The sequence below is a fragment of the Lemur catta genome, chromosome 2 (genome assembly GCF_020740605.2).
Source record: "Lemur catta isolate mLemCat1 chromosome 2, mLemCat1.pri, whole genome shotgun sequence".
Taxonomy (NCBI): Eukaryota; Metazoa; Chordata; class Mammalia; order Primates; family Lemuridae; genus Lemur; species Lemur catta.
The window spans coordinates 43,767,581-43,786,163 of record NC_059129.1 but is presented as its reverse complement, the minus strand read 5'-3'; the positions used below and the strand labels follow the sequence as shown (position 1 = coordinate 43,786,163).

Genomic DNA, 18,583 nt, shown 5'->3' with positions numbered 1-18,583 from the left:
ATCCACCCTGGATAAGGCTGACATGTGAAGCAATTTTGGCTTCCATCCACGTGGTGTCAAACCTCTACCAAGACTTCTTTCCTTCTCAAAGATGAAAGTGCAAACTTTTTTCAATCACAGACTTCCTTAATCATTTATGAAAATGTGTCAGCTGTCCCTGCCTCCTTGTTCTAGTGCCTGGTGCCCTCGGATCAGGGAGCCAGGAGCTGCCTGCCTTGCAGGGATTGAAGAGAAAGGGGAGGCTTTGGCTTATGAGAGGCCAACCCTTCCTTGGAATTAATTCATCAGTTCCAAAGCCATCTGCTTTCTCTTCACACACATCCATCATCTCCATAAAAATATAAGTACGTATATTTAAAATTCAATTAAAAGGAAACCTGGTATCACACACTCAATTCACAAAGGAACAGGCCAGCCCACAGACCCTGCTCTTAGCACCCACACCCTGGCCCTGGGAATAAAGATATGTGACCTCTTCCTGAAGTTTTATAGCAGCAGCTTTTGTGATAAAGCCCCATAAATAGAAAGGAAACCCAGAAGCAATTTGGTGATGGGGACATTTCTGGGAGTATTTTAACCACCCGGAGAAACATTGACCGGGAAATTGGCAGGGAAGCTATTGTAAAATTCAGCCGAGTCCCCGTGCTGTGTGCACACTGTCAATAGTCCACGCGGCTGAACCGAAAAGGAAAGCATTTTATCGGATTGTTTCAGGTCCAGGTTGTTGGTGCGCATTGAGTGGACGCCACAGGAAATTGGAGATGGAGGAATGTTAATTTGAGTAGCAGATGTAACACACAAGCAAGAAGCTCGGCAAATTGGAAGTTAATTCTGGATGGACCCGCCGTGTGTCTGTATTTTCCTCTCCACTTGCACTGTCTGCACCGTGGGGTTCTCAGTGTATGGTTTCTGCTGTGTATCATTTCTCAACAAATCATTTCTGATTTCTGATAAAAGACACTGAGCCACAGAAGGAAAAGAATATAAATACCCACAGGTCACCAAAGCCTTTGTCCCCTGGGCTGGGGCACAGTCATTGCCCAAAATACATCTCTCAGTGCTTTGCTTGACCTAGTTTTAAATGTCGTCACCATCGACTCGTGTTTTTGCTCACGAGTGCAGTCGCACACTTCCGGCCTCTGTAAGGGACATTAGGGACTTTAAACATGGGGCTTAGGAGCAGCTCTTTCCCCTGGGCCCCTCCTTCCGGAGGCTGGTTCTCTGCCTCTCCTCGGCCCTCACTCGCCACGAGCAACACACATTTAATTCTTACCGCGTTCTGGGCAAGCCAGCCTTTTAAAACCTTTCATTTGTCATTTTTATTCCTTCAGCTTTGGCACTCCCAGAAATCCCTGGGCTATTTCAGCTTATCTGAACTCCGTCTTCCTTTAGCCACCGTCCTTTGCCTCTCCGAGGGAGCCATCTGGAATACAGGGCAGTGTCCGAGCGGCCCCCCACCCCTGGGGCCCCCAGTTGCAGCCTTCCTTCTTCGCTGGCCCCTCTCGCCCACCCACATCCTCCGTCCTGTGTCCTCGGGGCCTTGGTGACATATGTCCAGCAGCTCACCTGGCTGTTTCTAGCACGTAGTTCTAACCTCCCGACCGTCGTCTTGTATTAGGTCTCTGTCCTCCCTGATGTTCGCTACATCTCCCAATTTAGTATCATCTGCAAATTTAATTAACATGCCGTTGCCTCCCTGTTCCAGGCCATTAATGAAGACGTTATAGCAGTACCTAGCAAGCAATATTTTCAAGGTCATGAGGAGAAGAGAGCAAAACTGGTAATACCTCTGCCCAACAGGGGGAAGGAGGCCAGCAAGGGCCCACATGTGGTTTGAGCCGTTTCCTCTGAGTTTTGCGAACTTCCTTTCCCAGACTCTTCACAACTCCCTCTGCCCCAGCTGCGGCACATCTACAGCCATTTCCATTTGGAAACGGAAGAATGCCAGGTTTTGCCTGCCTTTTATTTTTGTCCAGTTTCTAGCAGGAGAAACAGCCACTAATTGAGCACTTGTAGGCAGAGCCGATGTACGTGGTAAAGATGAAGCAGTCATTATTAGGCTTGTCATTGCCCATCTCTCCATTTCTAAAGCACTGGCTGTGGCCGTGGAAAACACCCTTGGAGGACCCAGGCACGTGGCAGAGAGGGGAGAGGAGACACATGCCTGGTGAGACGGTTCCTCAAGGGCTGACCCTTCGCAAGATCTGCAGCCTGTGGGGACACGCGGGGAGGCCACTTCATCCCAGCAGCTGAGACCCCAGAGCAGACCCGGAGCCTCCCAGTAGCTTACACCCCACCCCCTTGCATTGCAAGGAGTAGCTCACGGTCAACCCTGGTTTGCCTTCCGTCCGCACCAAACTGCAGATACCATGCGGTAGTGTTGCAGATTCCTTGGGTCAGGAACACTGAATCATGGGCAGGATCCAGGACGGTGCTGTTCATGCCCAGAAAATTGATCCTGGGTTATTTACTGTTTCCACACTTCCCTTCTCTCCGGCCCTCACTACTGACCTGTCTCGGGTTTGGAGGCTCCTAATCATTTCTCAGACAGCATCTTGAGGGCATCTCTGGACCAGAGCCCAGACTGGCCCAGCAGAGGCAGGACACGGCTTCCAGAGCCCGAGTGTGGCGAGGGTGGGGCGGAGGCCTAAGGAAGGGGCCTCAAATGTCTCCTTGTGCTCAGTGGACAGGCCTGGTTCACCGTCTGCAGCCCTCCTCCCAGTCCAGGTCTGGCTTCTCCAAACCTAAGGACACACGAGAGCAACCTGCACTTGTCCCAGCTGGGCAGCTCAGACTGCGTCACGCTCAGACACCTTGCAGGGGGTGACTAAGGAGCGAGTGGCAGGTTGGTGGAATTTGTAGCAGGCCACTGTGTTGTGTCTTCCCCAGCTAGGGACGCCCATACTGTCACTCACCAAAGGTTGACAGGCAGAAAGGCACAGTGGCGAAAAGCTTGATTCTGAAGCCAGACTCTCTGAGTCTGAATCCTGGCGCAGCCATTGTAGTAGATGTGACTTGGACCGGTTGTTTTACCTCAGTTTCCCCACGTGTAAAATGGGATACTAACCACCCGATGTGCTGCGGTTCCAAAGGAGCTGGTGTGTGCACTAGGTGGCTGCTGTTACACGCTCCAGACACTGATGGGGTCAGGGGCCAGCAAACCTTTTCCGTAAAGGTCCAGATAAGGAATATTCTCAGCACTGTGGGCGGAAGGTCTCTGTCATGACTACTTAACTCTGCTGCTGTGGCCCCAAAGCAGCCGTGGGCAGCACGTACATGAGCGCGAGGAGCTCCGTCCCAGCGAAGCTGTATTTATGGATACGGAAATTAAATTTGCATGTCACTAAATATTATTCTTTTCATATTTTTAATTATTAAAAAATGTAAAAACTATTCTTAGCTCACAGGCTGTGTAAAAACAGGTGGTGGGCCAGATTTGACCACGGCTGTCTTTTGCCTGCCCTGGTCCAGGTGTTAGAGATGCGGGTGTTAACAGCCCGCCCGCCCCAGCAGCCCGCGGTGCACACGGAGCCTCAGGAGTCGGCAGGCCCAGGCCGCTTCCCGACCCCCGAGCCTCCTTGCCCCCACCTAGACTTCAAAGCCCCTCTTGAAACCGGCAGCGAAACTCCAGTGAGGCCCAAGGTTAAGGGATGGCAGCTCAGCAGCAAGCCCTGGCACTTCGAGCTCTAACTTCGAGATGAATCTCAAAGACTTCGTAGCCACACTGCACGTGTGACAGCAGTGACCGGTGCAGCGAGGGAGGAGCTCCGCGTCGTGGAGAGCTGTGCTGTGCACGCAGGCCCTGCCGGCGGGGCGCGAGGACACCGCGCTGCCGTCTGTTCTCAAGCCTTGCCGCGCAGGGAATTTAGAGGTCATCCGTGTTGGGCTGAAGCACCGCGAACATTCGTTCCTGTCTGAGGGGAGAGGCCACGGCAGACCAAGGGACCGCCGGGTGGGGTCTCCTGGGCAAGAAGCAGCCCGGCCTGCGCGTTTGGGCAGCCGCTCTAGAGGGCGCCGTCAGCCGCCGCCCAGCCCGACCTTCGGGATTTCACACCCGGACTGTTTCCTGCCTCGGCCTCCCTGCTGCAACACCGGCACCCCGCCATCCAGCGAGCTTCCATCATGATGTTTTCGCCATGTCATGACCTTCGAGGTGTCATGAGGACCTGCTACTCCCCTGCCACATCTAAATCCTTCTGCTTGGATCCTGAGGGCCCCACAATTGAACCCCACTGAGCCACTCCCAGCCCACACAGGGGCCTCCTGTGACACCCCATCCTCCGTGCCATCTGTGCCCCGTGTCCCCAACTCCCCCCCACCGCTGCTGCAGCTGACCATGTCCAGCCTTGACCCTTGCATGGAGAGACCTGGCAGTGGGGTCACAGATGAGCTACGTCACTCTGCCTCTGTCTCTGTCTGTTAAATGGCACTCTTAACAGGAGAGCGCTGTTAAGCGAGGGAAACAGAGGCAGCAACCTCCCGGGCTGCTGAGTTTGATTGGGACGTGCGTGTCAAGCATTCCCTGAGCAATGCTGTGTTCTGGAAGTGGCACCGGCCCGCAGCAGCACCTCTCCCCTCTGCCCTCTCCGAATCTTCAGCCTCACTGACTCGCGTATCACCGTGAACCTCTCCCAGAAGGCGCCCAAATGTGTAGCCCGGCCGTGCCGCCGCCCTCCCGCAGTTCCTCAGCCCCCTTGCGCAGTCTGGCCCTGTGCGCCCCTGGGCCATTTTCTTTTCATTAGTCGATTGAAACGCTGCCACATTCTCCTGAACGCTTTCTCTCGTGAGGAGCTTCAGGGGAAGAGTGAAGAGAAATTATCTTTCTAATACAGAGCTCTGACAGGATTACAGAGAATCTGATCACTGAAGAGTTGGCCTGGAGATGCTACACGATGTCATAAATTTAAGGAACAAAAAAGAAAAGGGTTTCGTTAAAATGACCCTCTGAGCAACAGCAGAGTCCTCAGCGGACAGGAGAATGCCGCCTGGATGGGGCTGGCTCTGCTGGTCCCTGACTTGCTTGCACAACAGACCTTCCAGGAAAAAGCCCTGGAAGCCCATAGCGTGGTTTCCACGAGCTTCAGGAATCCAGGCTCCCCCACCCAGGGCCCCCAAAGGTGTGGCCAGAGGTTAATGGGGTCAGAGGGGAGCTCCAAGGGATGGGAGGTATATAAGGGCCCGTCAGCGCAGCCGGACACCAGAGGACAAGCAGAGAGGCTCCTCCAGGCCCACACAGCACGCTCACGCTGTAAGTAGCCATCGCAGAAAGCGGGCGGGGGCGGTATCAGCACGGCCCCTGATGCAGAACCACGCAGCCAGCCGGAGCCAGCCCAGTCCAGAGCTCTCTGGGGCGAGCGACCCGCTCCTGTGTCCCTCTGCCACCTCTGATACCCAGCTGGGCTTCCGACTGAGGGCCCGAGCTAATTCCCAAGGGAACAGGGGAATCAGTTAAAGTTGCAGAGTGAGCAGAAGTAGGGCTGAGGCTATCTTTATTGATTGATTTTTTTTCTGAGACAGAGTCTTGCTCTGTTGCCCAGGCTAGAGTGCCATGGCGTCAGCCTAGCTCACAGCAACCTCAAACTCCTGGGCTCAAGTGATCCTCCTGCCTCAGCCTCCCGAGTAGCTGGGACTACAGGCACAGGCCAGCACACCCAGCTAATTTTTTCTACTTTTAGTAGAGACAGGGTCTCACCATTGCTCAGGCTGGTCTCAAACTCCCGAGCTAAAGAAATCCTCCCACCTCGGCCACCCAGAGTGCTAGGATTACAGGCGTGAGCCACCGTGCCCGGCCAAGGGCTGAGGCGTAGAGGCTGGAGGGAGGCAGGCAGTACAATCCCTGCAAAGCAGAGGCTGTGTGTGTGGTCCAACTCACCGACAGCAGGCCAGGAACCCAACCAGAGCTCAGCAGGATGCAGGGCCCCACTTGGCAGGCAGCTTGGCTCTGGAAAGTTCAGGAAAAGCAGGTCCCAAGGAGGATCCCATGGCAAGGCAAGACTGGCCTGGCCTGGTGCTGCTGAGGCGCAGGGAAGCAGCCCCCTCCAGCACAGCTGAGCACCTGAGGGCTGGGGCCCTGCTCTGGCGGTGGGAAAGGGAGGTCGCAGGCACCTCATGGTCCAGTAGGAAGCTGCCTCTCCCATGCCCAGCTCGCCAGAACACAAATGAACCTAGGTGACACGCCGACTGCCGATTGGATCAAGAAAATGAGCAGCAATTGGATTTTGCTTTTTTTTAAGTTTTTATTGATTCTTATGAAGTGAATTAAATACACCAGAATGAAAAGGGATCTATAGCATGTCCATGAAGGAAATGGGATGCCATAAATGTGACATCCGTCTCTTCTGGGCAGAAATGGGCCCCAGAGACTCCGCAGGGAGAGGACAGGAAGGAGGGGAGAACGGTGCTGGGGCTTGCCGGCCCCACCCAGCGCAGGGCCTTGGCTTCCCAGGTGGTCTTAGGCGAGCAGGTGGTCCTTCCAACCTGCCGGGAATTTGTGTGCGGCTTGGATGGGGGGACTCTGGCTGCCTGAGCTCTCGTGTTCTTGCTTATGGAGTTTGAACAAAATGGAGAGAGAAAGCAGAAGGGGTAGGAAGAGAGGTGGGTGCGGGGGAGAGAGCAGGAATGGCAAGGAGGCAGAAGGCTTGTCCTGCTCGGTAGAAGTGGTTTCGGATGGCTGAGAAGACAGGTCCTGGCTGAGAGGCAGGATGCAAGCTCACAGCTGGGAAGGTGCTCTTGAAAGGGAGAGCCCGGCTGAGACCTGCAGAGAAGCCGTGAGGCCAGCCCAGAGCACAGCCTTCTCCTACCCCCAGAATCCAGGCTGCCCGAGGGCTGGGAGAGCTCTTTATCCGAAACCCTGTAACTACCTCCACCCCACCGCTGCTGCCATGGAGGCCGCCTGGTCTCTCCTCCCTGCTCTGGAGGCCTGACCCAGCACTCAGCAGTCCACCCAGAACAGGAACGGTGCCCAAGATGCATTCAACAGGCCTAACCTCTTCGACGCCCTCCTTCTCCTTCTCCTGGACAAAGACAAAGGGAAGTTGGGTATTGGGAAATGCGCCAGGCTTCAGAAGTCCAGGGCTCCAGCTCCTGCTGCCTTTGAGTGAGTCAACTGAGGCTGGCACCTAGCCACATGGAGCCACCCCTTCCCCAGGACCACCCTGTCCCTGCCCAAAATCTGCCCAACAGACCCCCCCTCTCAAGCCTGCAGTCACTGTGCCAATGTGCTCCCTGGCAGGACCCAAGCCTTGAAACCGCCCCACGGTCTGCCATCCTGCCAGCCATTCCAGACACAGCCACACACGCCAGTACCCCGTCGGTACTCACCATGTCCCAGGGCATCGGCGGGCTTGCAGAGAGGAGGCCTCCTGCCTATTGTGTCTGGACAGTGGCCAGCAGGCAGCTAGACACACTGGAGCCGAGGAGGGGCTTGTTCCAGAGCCAGCGCTAGCCCCTGTGGTGTGGGGGCTCTAGGACGCAGCACCACACTACATTTCTCCATCTGCTCTTCCTCCACATGGGCAAAGGGTCTCAGAATTTTCCCTCTACAGACACAGGGTCTTGGCCTGGTGCTCCCAGGTAGAGCCCTGGTCATCTGGCGTGGGTCCATACCTTTCATCATTCTAATCAGTGTATGGAGCAGGGAGTTCTCTCTGGGTCTTGGAGCATGATTCTGTTGAGAATCTAAGAGATCTTCCTCTGAGGGATGAGGTTCCTCCTGGAGTATGAGCCCAGCTGGCCCCAGAAGACCTCTCCTGTAACAAAAGGAAGGGCTGACAAGTGGAATGATTCTTCCCTGGTGTGTGGTGGGGGTCTGGGTGGCCTTTCCCAGGAGCTTGGTCAGCTGTCACAGCTCTGGGGCAGGGAGGGTGCTCAGAGCTCATCTGGTAAAGCCCTGATACTAGACCCGAGTCCAGAGAGGCCAAGGTATTGCTAAAGATCACACAGCTGTAGGTGGGGCATGGACCAGAGCTGAGGGCTCCTGCCTCCAGTGCTGCCGTCCCCCACTCTGCCCTAAACCTGGTGACAAGAGTTCCTTGTCATTGTCCAGCTCCAAGATGGTGTCCCACAAGGCTGTGGCTGCCCTGCTGGTGGTGCATGCAGCCGCCATGCTGGCTTCCCAGACAGAAGCCTTTGTCCCCATCTTCACCTACGGCGAACTCCAGAGGATGCAGGTAAGAGACCCCCACTGCCCACCTCGCCGACACGGCTGGGGTAACTCACAGCCCCACTCAGCGCTGAAGTGACTGGTGTCTCTGAAGCGTGCATGCTCCTTTGGTAAGCCCGCGTTGATTACCTGTGCCAGTGACACCAAGGAGAGCGCAAAGAACCAGGACCCAAGATGCCCCGGGCTCCAGCCGTCACTCTGGCCGCCTCCACTCCTTCACCCCCATCACTCAGAGCTGTCAGTGGCAGCATCTTTCTCACCCCTGCCCACTCTTTGGAGGAAATTTTAAATTAACAAGCTGATAAATATTTACCGAGTTTCTCTGCAGTACAAGGGGCCACCTGGGTGATGGGCCAGAGCATGCACGGAAATCTCAGCACCTGCCCATCTCCAAGGAGCAGGCTAGGGTGCCACGACACAAGCATATGAAAAATTAACTAACAGTCAAGACAAAGAGAGATGTCACAACAGGACACGACGAATTGCCATCAGTGATGCTGATGGCGAGCACACAGGTTCAGAGGAGGGAGAAGTCACTGGGGGCTGGAGCTTGTTAGAAGCCAGTAGGGGAAAGGTGACACTCAGCGGGGGCCCTTGAGAGACCGGGAGTGAGGGGCCAATGGGAGCCAGCGCCTGGAGGTGGGACACAGGACGGCATTCCACGTAGCAGTGGCAAAAGCATCCTCTTCAGAGCCCAGAGCAAAGCAAGGCAGGCCTGCTGGAACTCAGGCAGCGCGGCCTCCCGGGAACTGGGCTGCTGGCTCTGTCTCCCCGGCACCTTCTCCTTTAGGCTTTAGGGGATCCCGAGTGTCTGTGCAGACGTTTGTTTCCCTTTAACCCAAAGAGATGAAGAACCGGGACTGTCATGCCCCCCCAGCCTGAGACCCAGCCTGCAATAGGGTCGAGCACATGAGTTAGCTCCCTGGGAGGCGGCATGGGCGGGTTCCACCTTCCCAGAGAGCAGGGCCCTCCTCAGAGGCTGAACCCAGCCCCTCTGCTTCAGGGGCAGACGCGGGCCTGGGGGAGCCGCCGCAGCAGGCCCCACGCGCCTCTCCCCCCGCCACTGCCTCTCTATGCCCAGCAGAATCACGTCTTGGGGCAGGCCCACAGCAGAATGCCAAGACTGTCACTAGAGAAACCAAAGGAATAGGGTGTGTCTGGTCTCTGTGCTCAGGGACCTGGCAAGCAGCATGCCAGGCAAGATTGGGGCTGGACAGGGACAGTCAAGCTCAGTGGAATATAAACTGGCAAAATGGCAACCAAAGGACACTTTGCATTAATCTGCTCCTTGGTTTTGCTCCTCGTAATTGCCAAGCACGGGGATTTTTATGAAGAAGCTGCAAACTCCTTCCTCCATAATTCATCTCCTGTCTTGCCTCTTATAAATCACCTCCCAGGGACTCTGAGTTCCCAGGCCACCCCACGGCGCCTCACAGGCGAGGCTGTCTCGCTACCTTTTTTATAGGCTCTCTGCTAAGACGCATTTTCACACTTAATATGCATGAAGCGTGGCCATAATTTTCAGCTTTTTAACTTAATTAACAGGAACAATCTGGGTTCAAGGAACGGGTTCCTCTTCAAGTTGGCCCATTGGTGGGCAACCCCAAGGCCATCCTTAAGCCAGTGGGTGTCTGAGACCCCTCATTCGGGGGCACCTGGGGAGGGGGTTCCCTCAGCCTACGGGGAGCTCCATGCAGTTAGCACCCTGGGCGGACGGAGACGGGCAAGGGGCCGACCGGTGGGTTGAGGGAGGGCGGTTTCCTGCAATTTTGTGCTCTGCCCCAGGAAAGGGAGCGGAATAAAGGGCACAAGAAGTCCCTGAGTGTGTGGCAGAGGTCTGAGGAGCCAGGTCCTGCAGGCCCCATGGAGCCCACGGAGGAAGAAGGAAACAAGGTGATCAAGGTGAGCACAATGGGGATGATGGCGAGAAACTGGGCGTAGGACGTGGCTCCCCGGCCTGGCCAGGAGGCAGGGCCCACGAGCCACCGTCAGCCAGGGGTTTCCTACGACACAGCTGTGAGAGAGACGCCCAGGCAATGAGCGCCATCCTAGGAGGGAGAGACGGACGCCAACAGTGGGGCAAATCGGTCATTTTAGGCACCAAAGAAGGAAGTAGGACAGAGGGAGACTGTGTGGGGTTTGGGCACTGCGTTGTCCAGGGGAGTGGTCAGGGAAGGCCTCTCGGAGGAGGTGACGTTCGATTTGAAACCTGAATGAAAAGGAGCCACCTGTGCAAAGGACTGGAGCAAGGGCCTTCCGGAGGAAGGAACAGTGAGTGCAGCGGCTGTGCTCAGGAGCCCTGGTGGGTTTCAGGCCCCGGTGGCAGGGCTGCTAAGAGAAGGCAAGACGTGGGCAGGGCCTGGTGCGTCACCACGGGTCCAAAGCAGGGAAACTGCCGGTTCGACTTAGGCCTGGGGCAGCACGAGTGGAGGCAGGAGAGCAGGCAGGAGGCAGGCACGGTGCTTGGGAGAGGTGGTGAGCACACCAGACCCCCTCCTGGACTGGAACCCAGGAGACAGCTGTGGGCCTCAGCGCCCAGGACCCGCGTTAGGACATGTGGGTTGTCAGGGCTGGACAGAGCCTTGAGTTTGTCCCGTCCAGCTCTTTTATTTCACACACTCATTTATTTGAGTGATGAACAAATGAGTCCCTACTATGTACGATGCACTGTTCCAGGCACTGGGGATAGAGCAGTAAACAAAACAGACCAAATCCCTGCCCCTGTGGCGCTCACGCTCCAGTGGGGAAGCAGAAACAGGATCCCGGAGCAGGAGAAAACCAGGGACAAGGTACACGGAGCGAGCAAGCTCTGTAGGATGGCCGGTGGTGACAGGTGCCATGGAGGGGACAAAGCAGGCCCAGGACAGGAGACTAGGAGGGCTGCAGTTTTAGACAGGGTGACAGCGCAGGCTTCACGGGGAGATGGGATTAGTGCAAGACCTGGAGAGAGCAAGGCAGTGAACCAGAAGGACGTCTGGGTGAAGCACTCCAAGCAGAAGGAACGGCCAGTGCAAAGACCCTGGAGCACGAGGGCCCCGGTGCATTCAGGAGCAGTGAGGAGGCTGGAGAGGCTGGAGCAGAGGGAGCCAGGAGCTGGGGGAAGGCCGGACTGTGGACTTCACTCTGCTGGGGTGAGGGTCCTTGGGAGATTTTGAGCAGAGGAGGGACATGATCTGATTTACATTTTAAAGGGGTCTCCCCAGCTGCTGTGCTGAGAGCAGACTGAAGGGATAAAGGCAGAATTAGGGAAAGCGCTGAGGAGGCTGCTCTAGTATAAAAGAGGCAGCGAGAAAGAGAGAGAGAGGGAAAGGCCCAGCCTGGGATGGTCATGGTAGAGGCCGGGCAAAGTGGTTGGATTGTAGAAATACTTTGGAGGTAAAAGCCCATAGGATTTGCTGAAAGAATGGATATAGGATATGAAGAAAGAGAATAGCAAAAATTGACTCTAAGGGTGTTGGCTGGAATAGCTGGAAGGATGGATTTGACACAGAGACAATGTAAGTCTGTGGTTGGTTGCAGGTTGTTGGGAAAAAGATCAGGAGGTCAGACTGGACCTGTGGATTAGGAGATGCTCTTGGGCATCCAGGTGGAGATATTGCACAGGCAGGTGGACATCCAAGTCTGGAGTTCAGGAGAGGTTAGGGCTGGAGGTGTAAATACGGGAGCCACCAGCGATTGGCTGGAGTTTCAAGCCAGGACTGGGTGAGCTACTGAAGGGAGGAGGTGCAGGTGGAGAAGGAGAGCCCCCAGGCCTGTGTGTGGGCACCCCCATGTGAAAGAGCCTGGGGGTGAGAAGACTGGCATCCGGAGAGATCGAGGACCTTGCCAAGGCCACACAGGAGCCAGGGCAGAGCCAGGCCGGACTCCTGCCTCCCCCGACTGGACACTCAGGCCACAGACAGTGACCTCGGTGCCGTCACTGCACTCAGCGGGGTGGGGCCCTTTCCTCCCCACATCCGCCCTGACCTCCCTGGGCTCACGAGGAGGGAGCTGGGAGTGAGTCCTGCAGCCGGCAAGGGGGAGCTCCTCAGAATCGCCCTCTAAGTTCACCTGGGGCAGAGCTGAGGCACTAACTCCAAGGTTTCCATGGGACATGATACACCCAGTGTCATCTTTTGGGGGGGGTTGGGGAGCGGTACCTCTCGTGCCCTTTCCATCTCCCTAGAGCCATGACTCACGGGGCGGGGAGGTCCCTTCTGGATTACCCAGTCCAGCCCCCCATTGTAAAGTGGGGACACGGAGGCCTAGGGAGAGGCAGAACTACCGCAAGGGGGTGGCACAGGCAGGACTCACACGCTGAGTGCCCGAGGGCCTAGAGGACCCACTCCCCACACCCAGGGAGCCCTGTGGGAGGCGGGGCAGTGGGCGCTGGGACTCCTCCATGGCAACTCTCCACAGGGGCAGGAATCTCCGGGTCTGCCAGCTACTTTGTGCAGCAAGACCACCGAGCCAGGACGCTCCGGGGCGACAGGGAAGTCAGTCTGTACCCTGGGCTCTGCCCTGAGGCCGCAAGAACCCCTCTTGGGGGAGAGCCTCCAGACAGGGAGGGAAAAGGTAGCCTGGTGGTCATGGGCCCAGACCCTGGAGCCAGGCTGGTACTTACTACCTGTGCGGCCTTGAGCAAGTTACTCAAACTCTCTGTCCTCAGTTTCCTCATCTGTAAAAAAGGGAAACTAATAGTCTCTATATTAGGCTATTGAGAGGCTTAATCTGCATAGAGCATTTAGAATGACATCGGCACATGGTGAGGCTCCTCCATGTTGGCTGTTACCATTGAGCGGGGAGCAAGTTCCATCCCCACATGAAAACCCAGGGGGTTCCAGCCACCCCCACCCCTTTTGTCCCAGCTTCCCCATTAGGGGAGGTGTGCTGATCTCCTCGAGACTTGCAGGATCCAGCCCTCTGCTTGGAACTGGGGGAAGGTGCCAGAACTCTCAGCCAGCCCTAGAGGCCGGATCCCTCCCACCACCTGTAGGGCACCCGGGGCCCAGCGGCCCTCTCCACACCTCTCCCTTCTTGTTAACTTGGCCTTATTTCACAGCTGACTGCTCCTGTGGAAATTGGAATGAGGATGAATTCCAGGCAGCTGGAAAAGTACCGGGCTGCCCTGGAAGGGCTGCTGAGAGAGGAGCTGCTGTCCACCCAGAACGGCGCTCGCAGGGCGGGGGTGTCTCCGTGGCCCACCCGGGGTTAGTATTCCAGCAGCAGCCTGAGCAGCGTTTGAGGGCTGCGATTTGTTTTTCTGCTTTGCACTTGAGAACGGTGGAGCTTTCTCCCCAGAGAGGAACCTAATCACAGGGGGTGGGCTCCCATGTCTGCAGGGAGGGGCGTCTCCGACCCGTTTCCCAGAGGCCCTTCTGGCAGAGGGCCACCACAAATCAACAGCAACCCACCCAACCCTTCCCTGCTCCAGATCTTTCCATTCCCTCCCAACACCACCAAGGCTGGGTGGCTGCTCTGAAGGAAACCCTGAGTCCTAAGCCCTATTTGGCCTTGCAGAGTTCAAGGTCTGCCCAAGTTACTTGTGCAAAGCCAGATCTCCTCTGACAAACGGCCACTAATTACTTCTCACAGTCCCCAGGAGGAGAGGAGAGAGACACTGAGGAAGTGTCAGAGATGGAGAAACTGGGAGGTTAAATGACTTGCCCCGGGCTGCAGCCAGTTTCCTAGCTCCTTGCAAAACCTCCCACCTCCCAGGCCCCCAGCCTGCCTGAATGGCCCCTCCTCCCCCACCTGCAGGCAGGTTTTAGAGGGCAGTTTCATGAGCAAACTTGCTGACAGTACTAAGCTGCAACCCTTGGCTTTTCCCCAGCAGCCAAGTGACAGCCCCGCTCTGCTCTGCGAAGGGGCACAGATCCCTGGACAGGTCTGGGAGCCCCTCCCGCCGGAGCCAGGCTGCAGAAATTCGCACCGCCCACCAGCGGGGCTGGGAAGGAAACACCCTTTCCAGAGCAAATCCCCTCCAGCAAATAAAGCATGAAATACACAGAAAGGACTCTTATGTAATATTTTAATTTCCAAAGGGCAAACTCAGGTCATGAGGAAAAGGGGGGAAGTAAAGCTCGGAGGGAGCTGGCTACAGTGGAGCACACGGTAGCAAAGCGTGTGGCTTTCGTGAGTCCTACGTTCCAATATTAACTCAGATCTGGACAAATGGAAGATTCTCACTGGCCCTTCCAATACAGGAGAGGAATCTGAGCCTCGGAGAAATGGCCTTTTTTGCCCTCACACGGAGTCCGTGGCAAAGCAGGGGCTGGAATTCGGGTCTCCTGAATCCTGGTCTGATTCCTGTTTACTGGATTTCTGTTCACTGATGTGCTGCAGGTCTAACGGGCCAGAGGGCCTTAAGCCCACAAGCCCTTGCTGGGCAACTTCCAACCAGCCCTTTAACCTCAATGAGGCTTCGCGAACGCAGGTGGTGATATCTGCCCGGAGACCTGGGGACTGAGGTACCAGCAAAGAGCAGATCACTGTTATTATTATCACCTCGTGGCTACGTGCTCCAGCATCCACAGCAAGGTTACACAGCCAGCCCGCTGATTTCTGCCTTCTAAACAAAACTGGATGGAGAATTTCATTCTAATTTAATTTTACATTAATGAATGTTCATTTATTTATAAACTGGGGCCATACAGGAACCGCAGCTCCCTCCATCCGTAGGTCACCAATTAGACACAGTGTCCGACCTGTATTTCCACCCACCCCAACTGCTGCCAGACCTTAGCCACGGAAAGCAGTTGCCAGAATAACATTCTAACCCTTAAAAAGGACCCTCATTTGGGGTGCTCTGAATTCTCCTGAGGAACACCCAGACCTTCCACGGGCCCGAGACCCTGCCACGTGCACGTTCACACACATTTCCAGTGTGCACACTGATCAACCAAGAGCAGCTGCAGTTTCCCGGGAAATGCTGCCAAGACGTCCAGTAATAAATAGAGAGAGGGCTGCTGCAGTGGGGCAGCAGGGAGGAAAGGGGGGGAAGGACACAGAAATCTGTAACGCATGCTGCTGGTGCGAGCGGGAGCCAAGACTCCTCCTGGCCCTTCCGCGCCCCCCATGCCAGTTCACCCCATTATCTGCAACACATTACAAGAAGCAGAAAAACAAGATGCTCACAGTCTCTTTCCTGTGGAAGACAGATTTAGCGTCCTTCCCTCACCCTCTGCTGCGACCTGCCCCTGTAGCGAGACCACCTTCCCCCATCACCAGCAGGGGGTGCCCATTTCTGGGGCTGGAGAGTTTCCCGAGATCCTGGGTGTTGGAGAGCAGTGTTGAAATACCTGCTGGGAGGGAAATGGGGCTCCCAGGAGACTTCGCTCCAGGTGGTCTGCATTTTTTAAAATGGGAATCGGTGCAGCAACCACAGCACCGGGGAAGGGTGTGGGTACTGTCCTTTCTGCAGAAAAGGCCCGTTCAAAGCTCCCCACCACAGCCCCAGTGTCCCTGACCCTCACCCCTCTGATGTGCTTCTAGATAATGAGCCGAAACAGAGACCCAGCTACCGCCTACATCTGTATGCGCAGTGCCCCGGCGCTTGTTTAGATGTGTCGGTTCCTTTCTTCTCGTTTTCCTCCTCCTGCCGCTGTTCGATTTCTCACAATCGGCTGAAATAATTCTTTTTCACCAATGAGCTCCTCCAGTTTCCAGGACAGCAGACTCGATTGCTTACGGGACATGCACAGCCCTGGAAGAAATTGAAATTGGGGGGAGGTTGGTGAGGATTCTGTGAGCTGAGCCAAGATAAAATGACCATGTTTTCACAAAACAGAAGAAAAGAGAGACATCCTCCTGGTAAAAGCTATAGAATGAGGGGGACCAGAAACCAGCCAGGATCAGAGACAGGGAGGGTGCTCAGAGTAACAGCAGGGCACATCTCACTGAGGCTTATCCAGCAAAATCTGCAAGAATCTCTGCAGATACCCGGCAAGCACAGAGAGGCACAGATCACCCTGTCTGCATTCGGAATGCTCTTTATGCTTAACAGGACCAAGGTAATCGCAGGGCAACTCGAACTTCATTTCACAAGATGCAGATGATGAGGTATTTTCTCAGTAAACACACTGGTGTGATTTTAGAATTACTGAGCTATGTGGATTTGCCATGAAATTGAATAGTTAAAAGCAAAGAGTAATTGCCTGATATCTGCACGCTGTAATTTAGTATAATCTAATCATGAACAAAGACCAAAAGAAAATGTTCTGAAAGCATTACGTTTCTGTTCATACACAATTTGTTATTGACATTGGGTAATGTATTCCATGTCTCTAAAGGAACTCCTACCCACCGATATCAAAGTGTGAGAGTTGTCAAAAGAGTGAGAGTTTTGCTTAATTTTTAACAGATTATGAAGAGCAGGTGGCATAACTGCCCATTAAACCCACTGTGGCATTTCTCTGTGACTCTACTGACCCCCAACATTGACATACCCCCAAACTTAGAGAGCGATGAGGAAGGTGACCTCCTCTTCCTCAAGGGCCTGAGATGAGGCAACAGGAAACCTCGTGCTCCTGGGATCATTCCAGTCAAAATCTGGGTGCAAAATGGCACCCCTTTTTCAGCCACACTCTCCCAGTGCCCCGTCCCCACTGTGATGCCACCCACGACGTGGCTTGAAGGAAGCCCCGAGGAGCCCAGAGGCCCTGACGAGGTGGGTCAAGGACAAGTCCACGGTCGCTGAGCATCTTTGAGGACCTGACAGATGTCCTGTTCCAGGGCTTTTTGCAGCAGGAGGAGAGTGGAACCCACTAAAAGATTTATGGCCGTTATTATTACACGGCTTGGCGGAGACAGAGAGAGGTCAGCGGGGCGGAAGGGAGCGTGGCAGCCCTCCGGGAATCCGGCACGTGCTCCGAGCAGCCCTTCACCTGTGCTAACGGTGTGGATGTGGTTACTAAGTAGATTGAGACACTGGAGCTTGTTTTTCCTCTCTTGCCTTTAATAAATCAGGAAGAGCGACCACAGCCTGAGCTGCTCACCTTTAAAAAACCCACAAGGAAGTGATGAGGGAGGAGGGCGTGCAGGGCAGCTTTGACGTTGCAATATGCCCTTTTCTTTAAAACAGGCCTTCCCAGCTCAGACAGGCCCAGCAGGAGCGCCACGCTGACGACACAGAAAGGCAGACTGAGGGGCCTGGGGCCTGGTGGGCAGCTCCCGAAGGGCCGGCAGTGGCAAAGCAGCGCTGAGGCTGAGGCCCAGCCCTTCCGAGGGGCGGGCAGTGTGCGGAGGAAAGTAAAAAGCAACAAACCAATTTTACTAAACTGGGCAAAAAGGCCTTGTGGGCAGAGAATGTTGACGGAGGACGAGGCGGGGATATAAATCCAGGGAAGGGGCGAGACTAGAGCAGGGAGTTCAGGAGGAAAACAGAAAGGCTGAGACCTGGGAGGAACGACCGGCAGTTGACTGACGTGTGAGGTTTCTTCTCAGAGGCGGTGGGGAAGGGGGCATCAACCTGCAAACACGCGGTAGGTGGCCCAGGGCCTGGGTGCCTACTGGTGCACACACTAAAGGCCTGTCAGACCCAGCAGGACAAGGCCATTTGCAGCCAGAAGCCACCACGGAGGTAGGGGGCTGACCGTGGGTGGCAAACAGCCACAGCTGCAAATACAATGGGCTCTGTGCTAGAGGGAGGAAAGAGGGCTCAGGGGAAGGGGCTGGGCCATTTGGCCCCGCGTGTGTGCAGCCGCAGCGGCAGCACTAACCAGCAGCCCCGAACACAGGGAGGCTGCCACAGCCCACACCACGTACCACGGTGGGGGTGGCTCCAGTTCAGTCCATATTTTTAAATCACCCTGAGATCCATTGTGATAAAATAGACCATAACTCAGTGAAATGCTGTAATGTTAACTTTGTTTAAGCATTAGTTTCAAGCCCTCTTAGAATACACAGGGCCAGTATTGATGCCGAAAGGCTCATTCTTTATATATTGAACTGCACAGCTGCAAGGAGTTGCACAAATGTTACCAACTCATTTGTCATGCAAACAGTGCTTCAGAAAGAAATAAAATACTATTATGTGGTATATGTGTTAGGCAATCACTATATCAAATTCATGGCATTCCGTGCAAACACAGGCAGAGAAAAGGAAAACAACACTTGGTGAGAGAACTCGCACCACATGGGAGCAGCTAAGTTGGGGAGATGGGGATCCCAACACCGGAAGCCTGACCAAGCTGAGGCTGTAATTTTCCCAGCAACTGTGGCCAGTGTTGAATGCCCTTGAGGTAGAGCAAGTGGCAGGCAGCCAAACCCCAACAGAGAAGCATCGCTCAGGGTGCCAGGGAGAGGAGGGACAGGTGGGGGGTGGGTGATGGGGCTGTTGGGTAAAGCTACAGGGAGATCCCAGGAAGCAGGTGAGGGCAGCAGAATTGGGGGGAGAGATAGAAACTACGAGGCTGGCAATAAATGCTGGGAAGGGATGTGGAA

General features: G+C 55.2%; 1 protein-coding gene across 1 annotated transcript; it reads left to right on the top strand.

Annotated features, from left to right (window-relative positions):
- Nucleotides 1-5,197: 5,197 nt before the first annotated feature.
- MLN (motilin) lies at nt 5,198-15,703 on the top strand. The gene is made up of 7 exons (XM_045542198.1): nt 5,198-5,248; nt 8,045-8,168; nt 9,947-10,063; nt 13,203-13,350; nt 15,026-15,086; nt 15,346-15,418; nt 15,635-15,703. Exons 2-7 carry the CDS (start codon nt 8,052-8,054, stop codon nt 15,701-15,703), a joined length of 585 nt encoding a protein of 194 aa, XP_045398154.1. The 5' UTR covers nt 5,198-5,248; nt 8,045-8,051.
- Nucleotides 15,704-18,583: the final 2,880 nt, after the last annotated feature.